This window comes from Ciona robusta, chromosome 6 (genome assembly GCF_009617815.1).
Source record: "Ciona robusta chromosome 6, ASM961781v2".
Classification (NCBI taxonomy): domain Eukaryota; kingdom Metazoa; phylum Chordata; class Ascidiacea; order Phlebobranchia; family Cionidae; genus Ciona; species Ciona robusta.
This window is the reverse complement of record NC_143240.1, coordinates 3,574,381-3,583,543: the sequence shown is the minus strand read 5'-3', so window position 1 is coordinate 3,583,543 and position 9,163 is coordinate 3,574,381. Positions and strand designations below refer to the sequence as shown.

The following is a 9,163-nucleotide window of genomic DNA, read 5'->3' as shown; positions in this document are numbered from 1 at the left end:
TGAATACACTATGTGTGTCTGGTGTATAAGAAGACACCCATGTTATAACTCGACAGCGAGCATGAGGTGTATAAATTGCATTCTGCGTTTATGTTGTTGTCCATGTTATAACTCGACAGGGGTAACCAAAACGATATATTGTCCTTCGTATTGAATAGGTTTTATATTCGATTTGACCCAAATTAAGGCGCATTCGTGTCCCGTAATATAATGTAACTAATATGTCATGTTGACCTTTACTTAATGAATGAATTTACTGCCTAAAGTCATTTATTTTAACGATTAATCGTGTTTTTATTATGGCCATGCTAGTAAAGGTTCACATTTCGAGAGAAGCGCAATTTTTGTTTGACGTCATAAAATAGAGATAGCTTCTTTATGATGTCATAGTTAAAACACAATCCATCATTGTAACAATGGTTCAATAATGCATGCTGAATCGAGGGCTTATGACGTAAAACATGAAAAAAGTTATGACTTTTCGTTTCAGGTAAAATTGTGAAACGCTATAGAATATTAAAGTTTTATATTTTCGAAACTTTTTAAACAGATTAGGTCGGCTAAAAAAACAAAGACTATTTTTGTTAATTGTTAAAAACGATTAGAAAGTATGAGATATTATGCGCTAACGGTTCCCCCTTACCCCTGTCTATAATACATACCGTATTTAAAGGCGCGGTGTATAACATAATCCAGTAGGCTAGTTCAACATACATTGAAAATGTAATTAATTGGCTAAACGTGTAATTGAAGTCATCAGTGCAGCTGGCAGCCTCGTTTATATGCCAACTTGGTGTCAGGTTTCTTGGTTCGAAGTACGACACCCCCCCAATTCGAAATTACGTTTACATTCTCATATTTATATATATATATAGTACTATGGGGTAAGATGGATGCCGTTAGCACATGGTATCCCGTATTTTCCAATCATGTTTTTAACAAATAATTAACGATATTTAGTCGGTATGATACGGTCATAGAATTCTGTAAGCGTGGTCGTTTCCTACCAAATGGGACGATAAAGGAGAAAAACATACTCATTTTACCCAACCAACAACATACAGGGAAAAGGAACCATCTTACCCCAATGATAAACCATCTCACCCCAGCCTAAATATACGTATATATACAGTCAGTCCGGTATTCGCCATCGTATTGCAGACCATTAAATATTAAATTTAAAGCCATGGTCGCTTCGGTATGTTTTAAAATCTAAACCCCGACTCCTAGAAATAATATTTAAGCATATTCGACCGCGCATATAAGCAACATGAATTTTGAATGCGATTTATTTATTTATCTTAATCTGCGCGCGTCGCAGCGCTGGTAGTGCTAGTAAATAGTATTTCTATTATTTTTAAATAATAAAACCTGAACTACAGCAAAAGTTTCTCCAAAAATGTTTTTTTTCTTACTCCAGGTGAAACATGGGTAATATTTCCTATTACTACCCATCCTGCCCCCACTATAAATCGACTAATGTGTTTTATTTAACGCTTAAGAATTAAATAACAATAACGTGTAAATTCAATCTTACTCCTACTCCAGGTAAAACATGGGATAATATTTTCTGTTACTACCCATCCTGCCTCCACTATAAATCGACTAATGTGTTTCCTTCAACGCTTAAGAACTAAAAGGCAGTAACTCGAAAAATAGCAGTAACGTGTCGAATTCCATCTAAAAATTAATAGAGAAGTCAATAATTATCTATATGTTTTTTTAGGGCCAAGTCAATCTTATCTGTGTTTTTTTTTCATTGTACACCTCCCAAGAGCCTGGAAACTTTCATGTTTCCTCTTAATTACACTGTCTAATCTTTGCCATAATCACTTGTATATTTTATTCATTATATCGGTTTCACGCTTTTGGTGTGCCGATCTTTGCCGCTGTACATTTTAGAAGGTAGTTCGCAAAACACGCGCGGTATTGGACACAATGGCATGAAGGCAACACCGAAACGGATGCGATACACATGCTACTGCAAGTGACAACTGTTGCGCGATAATCACAATTGTCTCGGCTATTGTTCTTTAATTGTCTTTTGGCGGCACACCCGCGGCATGTGTCACTGTAAATTGTGAGATAGAACCGTTTTAGTTTGGACAGGTTTTACGACCACGGTAGTGAATAAACGGCGTTTAAAGCACAATTTATGTGTTTAATTCGCTCCGCGCTAAATTACGCGTGGCTTTCGAGTAAAATTTACGACTTTTTGTTCGAGGTATTTAGATTACACAACAGCTCTCGTAAAAGTGGCACAAAATGGGTCGATCTCATTAATAGATAAAAAGCTATTATTATTTCCAATTGTTTTCGCTATAGTTCATTAAAATGATATACGAGGTGACATGGGACCTAATATCTAGCCCACGACTTGTTTACAATGTTCCATATACGAGCGCCTTAGCTATATTGATTGTATAGTGCCTATGTGCTCAGTGTGTAAAGACCACGTAACCACAAAAGCTTGCATGCACCATCTATGCCCTCTCTTGCCAAGGAAGCAGCATTTTCCCCACAGTTATGACGTAACCCAAGAAAAAACGGGTTGTTTATCGTTGTAAGGATTAGCATAAACCATATACTTATATGCAGACCACTGTGTGTTTGATATGCTCCAGTAATACTGTGTTTTAAGTCCTATTTCTGTTCTACATTATGGAGGCTATTTAGTTAAATGAGATTTATAATTTGAGTAATAAGAGTAGAGATAACGTGTCGTTGTGCATTGTTGTTATTATTATTTAAAGTCAGTTTACTGTTTGTAATTGTGCTTTCTGGTATTGGGGTATAGATAGCATTTATAGTAAGCAGACACATACCGTAAAGCTTATCGTTTAGACTTCGTTATATGAATAGCATTGATTAACGTAATGTGTTCTGATGCATTTAGATAAGAATTTAGTAGGCTGGGGTAAGATGGTCCATGTTTTCATTCGCTTTTATCGTCTCATTTGGTAGCAAAAAGGATATTCACAGAATTATATAACTGTATCCTCACAACTCCGAAATTGAATTGCGTTATTAATTGTTAAAAACACGGTTGGGAAATATGGGACATTATGTGGGAAATATGGGACATTATGTGGGAAATATGGGACGTGGGAAATATGGGACATTATGTGGGAAATATGGGACATTATGTGCTAACTGTACGGTATCCATTCTATTCCATCATTATGTTTAATGTTGCAGGGTTATAAGATCAGTTTTTGTGGTAATTTAACAAATGCATTGACCTTGAAAACGCGACACTTAATTTCCACGCTACTATTTGTAATGGGGAGATACCGGTCAAGTTTATTTAAAAAAATTTCGGCTTTCTGAAAGCTCTGATTTGATATTTAATGACTATAAATGGCTTTACAGATTTCTTGTATTGATTCTCAACCATTAGGCTATGCGTAATTCCTGCAGTTACTTTCCAAAATTTTGTTCAGCAAGTTTTAATTACTGAAAAACTTACTTTTCTTATCTATTGATTTTTTAATCAATTAAAAAAAAGCTCAAAAAGAAAAATAGTTTTAATTTATTCGTTTAAACATCGATTTTTGTACTTCTGCCCTTCGCTTTTTTCCGGTGTGTTAAAAAAATTAATTTCCGCTTTTAGACGTGCTGTTTAAAAATTGGTCTCGTATTTCCTATAGCGCTGTCCTTTGTCTCTATTTGAGTTAACTCAGACTTAGGTAAACCTTAAAACGGTCTTTTAGTGACGAAACAAATCGCTCAGTGACGTAACAGTCGGTGATTCGTGTGTCAACAAAGCGGTAAAAATGCAGCTAGCCAAACTAACTCGGAGGCTACCAGCACGTACGTCAACATTGTACGAAAAATTAGGAAACCAGAGCTAAATTTACAAATATCTTGCTGTGACTTCGTGCGGGTTGTCGTTTGCTGTCGGGTTTAGCTTTCAGAGTGCCTTAATTAATAATTCAACATCCAATATACTCGCTAGGGCTAATAAGTGACTCGTTATTACGTAGTGATGGAGATTAGGTAAAAGATGGCGCCATTACAGCCACCAATATGAAAATATTTCACCTGTGTGTCAAAACCCACTAAAACCTGCTGAAAGGCAATTTATATAGTAGGGTGGGGGGAGATGGGACACCTTTAGCACATAATATCGAAATATCCTGATCGTGTTTTAAACAATTAACAACAGTCTATAGGAGTCGTAAGGATATGGTTTTATAACTCTTTAATGTTCTTTGTTTACTACCAAATATGACGAGAAAACGGAATAAATGCGTGTCCCATCTTCTCCCACCCTACTATACACGATTTAAGGCTGTTGAATGCCATACCACAGCACCGGCTTAAAAGACCAGCAATTACGTGTAATTACACGCATACATATTGTATGTAGATGGTGTGGATTTAAAAACAAAGAATTTAAGCCATGCTTTAAATACTAAGCATCCAAGACCGGTTCTTATGTTACGGATTGGTGTTTTAGATTACCGCACTGAAAAGTCAGGCCAATTTAGTGAAAAGTCAGGCCAATTTATCTTAACACACGTGCTTGTCGTGATATTTGTAATATCATAAAACGGTGTCAATTTTGGATGTTCTATACGAGGAACCTGTTTTTACAGTCTTGTCGCTTCGCCAAGAAATAAATTGTAATTTCACGGCCCGTAGCTCAGAATTCTAAAACACCGCTTCCAAAAAGTCCCACAGTTACCGCATGAAATCACATACTATGATAATTTAAGGACCAAGCCATCCATAACTGAGAATGAATGAACCATAGTCTTAATTCTACTTACTACAATATAACACTAAGGCCAAAAGTATAGGCTTTTCATATCAAGACGCCAATTTAAGGTTTACAATTGAATTAATCTCTATTAGGGGTGTATTTCCATCGCTGCTGAATTACAGGTTACAGTAGAGCTGGACTGCTATTACGCTGTCGCTATTTTTGATGTTTTCAGGGTATATGCACATGCTCAATTTTGTTGAGGCAAAATAATACGTTTTTTGGCCGGTAAGCTTTTCATTAGAATATTGATTTTCGAAATCGATTTCCACACGTGCAAATAACGACTAGTTTGGGTTATGTGCCTTGGCCCAAATCACGTTCCGTTATGAATTCTGATGCAATTTCTTTTGATGTATGTAATCCGGGCTGCATCGGCGGTCGACGCTTTGTTTTATTTAGGCTTAAGATGACGCGCCGTATAATCCCTAGAAAATGCACGCTATGCGCTACACAGGCAGTTCTAATGCACGACAACAGACAGACAGCGACACGAATTGTCTTATCTATGGACTTGAAAGTTTTCGGCTCTGAGCAAACATACCGCCTTATGACGTCACAGTGAACTCGCGAAAAACGCGAATTGGACAATAAGTATCGATCCTCGAGCATTGTGTCGTAATTAGACGCACATGCGAAGCCTTTTGATTGAATCAATAAGAGTTGCAGTTAGTCAACGCAGCAATGACAACAGAAACTGTCAATGTAGCGAGATACGGTTCGGCTAATGGGCCTTCACGGTGTTCAGTTTTAATGGTTCGAATTTGGGCAAGTGGTCCATTGTGCCAGTGGTCGCTCGATAATTGTTGGAGCTGCAATTCGATACTCCGGGCGAGAGAAAAGCAGCGAAAAAAGCGGTGAAAATCGACGCTCACCGAACGGTCTAATTCACCCCCAGCTATTAAGAAAGGACGCGGTATTTTTGTGTCTCAGTGTGCATGTGGACAGCTAGTATGCATTACATTGTAAGACATGTTGTCTTCTCGTCATATACATTTTCGTATAGGTACGTACACATGTACCTATATATGCACAGGCGCAAAAGTAGTCAGTTTAAACCAAGACAGTCAAAATCTTAAAAATTGCATTTTTACTAAAAGGAAATCAAATCCGTCAGTATATTTGTTTGGTGTTACGTTTCTAAAAGGCTGGAAATTTGCTTCTCAGTTGGGTTTCGTATTGTGTAATGTATTTGTCTTGTACGTTGTCTGGAGTAGGCGCGTGGTGGTAACATGTCCCGTGTCGGGAGGAAATTATTTAACAGATAGTTTAATCTTGAGCTTAAAAGACTCTTCAGTATGTTTGACTTGATCTTGGTATTGGTGTAAGAGTGAATGCATACATCCTGTTCGTGTTAAGGACAGGAACAATTAGTTGAATTTGTACAGTTTATTAGATTGGATTAAATAAATTCCAATTCCCGAGTGAATATTACTTTAATTAAAAGGGCTTTCAATTGAGTTCGCTACAGATACAGGTTCCCTTCCTACGTTGTTGGTTTATTTTATTTAAGTTCAGTAATGTCCAGAATGCAGAGTTTGACTTGTGTGTTGTAAACACAGTAATGACCAGAGAAAAGCTTTTAAAATATTGCCATAACTTGGATTAGAGAATACGACTAAGCGGGCTTACGTTTAGCTTAAAGTATTATTTTTCATCCCAAAATAGAAGTAATGATTTTTATTGTTCCTCGTACAGCCCGTTGTAGCAGTGTTATATTTTAATTTAAAGGCATAATGTACATGACGTTATACACTATTTTAGTTTTAAACAATCTGTATTTAGGTTAGGTATTTTCGTAACTTGAAAGAGGGATGTTAACTATTAAAACACGATTCGGAAATATAGGATATTATGAGATAACAGTAATTATAAACTACACAGTACTTTACCGACAGCTAAGAGAAGTTTTTACCCGTTATTATATTGTACAGCATACAACATGTGTCCTATATAAGTTTTACAGGAGTAATCTAATTTTGCAAAGTTTTAGCGCATCGCATATTGATTATAATAGACCCAACAGGGAGTTTCTGAAGTTACCCGGCTTTTTCCGGCGTTGTTTGGCGCATATTTATCATCTGATAATCGATAGTAATCTTTGTTTTACTCTGTAGATATATCACTATGAAAGTAGTGTCAATAATACTGATTTTGTGGTGGACTGTTAGGCTTTGCTTTTCCTTGGCGTGCCCGCGAGAGTGCCGGTGCGACATGAGACGGAAAATAGTGTTCTGTAATGAAAGGGGGCTAAAATATGTCCCGTATGGAATACCTACGAACACACGGGTGCTACACTTACAAGGAAATGTTATAGTTAACAGTCCAACTTCGGAAGAGAACTTAAGAAGACTCTCAAACCTCAGAAAGCTTGATTTGCATGGAAATAAATTAACCTCCTTTCCGAAAAAGCTTCCTTCCAGTCTGGAGTATATTTCGCTTCAGCGAAACCACCTGAAATACGTAGGTCGTGACGTACTTTCCGGTTTGACACGCTTAACTGAGTTACACCTTGATGGAAACAACATTACTAGCGCTGGGATTTCAAGAAGCGCGTTCAAAAACGCTCTCTCTTTGCAAGTTTTAGTGATGACCGGTAACCTGTTGACGTCATTACCACTCAATCTGCCACCAAGTATTAGATTTCTTCGCTTGGATAAAAATCGTATCGACGTGGTTAGTAGTTCAGCGGCTAAAACTTTAACCAGTCTTTCAGCGATCGACTTGTCTCATAATAGAATCAATACCGGTCTGGATGAAGGGGCATTTTCCCAACTCTCAAGCCTGAGGTCGCTGAACCTGCAAGCCAATTTGTTGCACTCAGTGCCCAAGTACCTACCCACTGGCCTGAACGAACTACTGCTCGCTAAAAACAAAATTAAATTCATTCTATCGGATGCTACAGCCCTGAATAGCCTCACCGAGCTTAAGAAATTGGACCTTTCCTCAAACCAAATCGAAAGTGTGCAAGTCAGCGCTTTTGACGGTTTAATAAATTTGCGGTCTGTGGAGCTACATGATAACCCATGGCGATGCGACTGCTATCTTTTATATCTGAAATCCTGGTCTTCGGAAACAGCAGCCATCATTGGAAGCCAGGGTAATGTACGTTGTTACTCGCCTGGTGCATTTCAGGGCGTAACATTGGGAAGTATTGACGTAGAAACTCTGTCAGAACAATGTGCACAAACCAGTGGGAACGCTATTTCAATACAAAACATTGGCACAAGCAGTATTGGGTTCGAATTCACTGGTTTCAAAGCGCACGATCCGGATTACTTAACCTATATAGCAATATACGGCAAACTACTGTGTTCTAATTGCACAGTAGATACCATGAACCCCCTCACCAAAGCTGTAGAAGTATTAGAAGTTACGTCAACCAAACCGGTCAACTCTACACAGAATCAGCTTTTCAATTTAGATGCTGACACTCGTTACGTCATTTGCGTGTACACGTCATACACTTCTGCTAATGACGTCACGGTTTCGTCATGCCAAGAATTCCGTACAGCAGTTAACCCAGTCAAAGAAAACGAAACCGGAATTAGACGTAAAAGCTTACCATCGTGGCTCGTGGTTACAATGAGCGCTGTATTATTTTCAACTGTTGTCGTCATAATCATGCTCATTGTTTGGAAAGTCTATACCTCGCGATCGACAGTGACGAAGTCAAGTTACGTCACCAGCCACGAACGCTACTTACCCCCTCAATATGTGCAACCTGACGTCACATACCCTACGACAGGTAACGGTGTAGAGATACATACCTACAGCGGTAACGACGTGAAGAGGTGCTGTGCAGGTTTATCTGCAAGTACTACAACATTAGACGCAAGGCCAGAGTTCGACGTCGCTCTACTGGTGCGTACTCATAACGCGGTGCGCCCGAACAGCCACAGCGACACTGACGTTGCTTCTACAACCCAGACCGGTATAACAGAGGCAAACGGTTCAATTGATAGTTTGACGTACGCGGCCGCGACGCTGCCAAGAAGGCCTACGTCACAAATATACTCTCACTTTCATTGTGACGTCACGCCTCGTCACAATGACTCGCGATATTCGTGGTTTGGTTCGCCGTCAACGGACTTGGACGACACTGGAGTTTACGTATAACGCGACTTTTCAATTTCCTCTTTTTCCAATCTTCCTGTTTAATTTTTTCATGCAATTACTCGAGCACTTGGTGCAGACTATACACGCTCTGCTCACTAGTCATTACCATACATTATTAATGCTAGAACGAGCAGTGGCGAACTTTTGCGGGTCAAACCATGTTTTCCATTACCGTGGTCAAAGTGTGCGCATTCGTGTTATTTATTCCGCGTTTATTTTATATGAATAAACCATGCTCCTTTTTAAACGGCCGATTGCAAGCAAAGAACAACAAAC

General features: G+C 38.5%; 1 protein-coding gene across 1 annotated transcript; it reads left to right on the top strand.

The window, feature by feature from the left end:
- The first annotated feature begins 5,532 nt into the window (after positions 1 to 5,532).
- Positions 5,533 to 9,134, top strand: LOC149735045 (leucine-rich repeat transmembrane protein FLRT3-like). The gene has a single exon (XM_089879768.1). It carries the CDS (start codon positions 6,896 to 6,898, stop codon positions 8,885 to 8,887), a length of 1,992 nt encoding a protein of 663 aa, XP_089735894.1. The 5' UTR covers positions 5,533 to 6,895; the 3' UTR covers positions 8,888 to 9,134.
- The last annotated feature ends 29 nt before the right edge of the window (positions 9,135 to 9,163 follow it).

Bases quoted from the DNA above. Each gene is read 5' to 3' on its own strand.
- LOC149735045 (XM_089879768.1), top strand. From the start codon at position 6,896: ATGAAAGTAGTGTCAATAATACTGATTTTGTGGTGGACTGTTAGGCTT.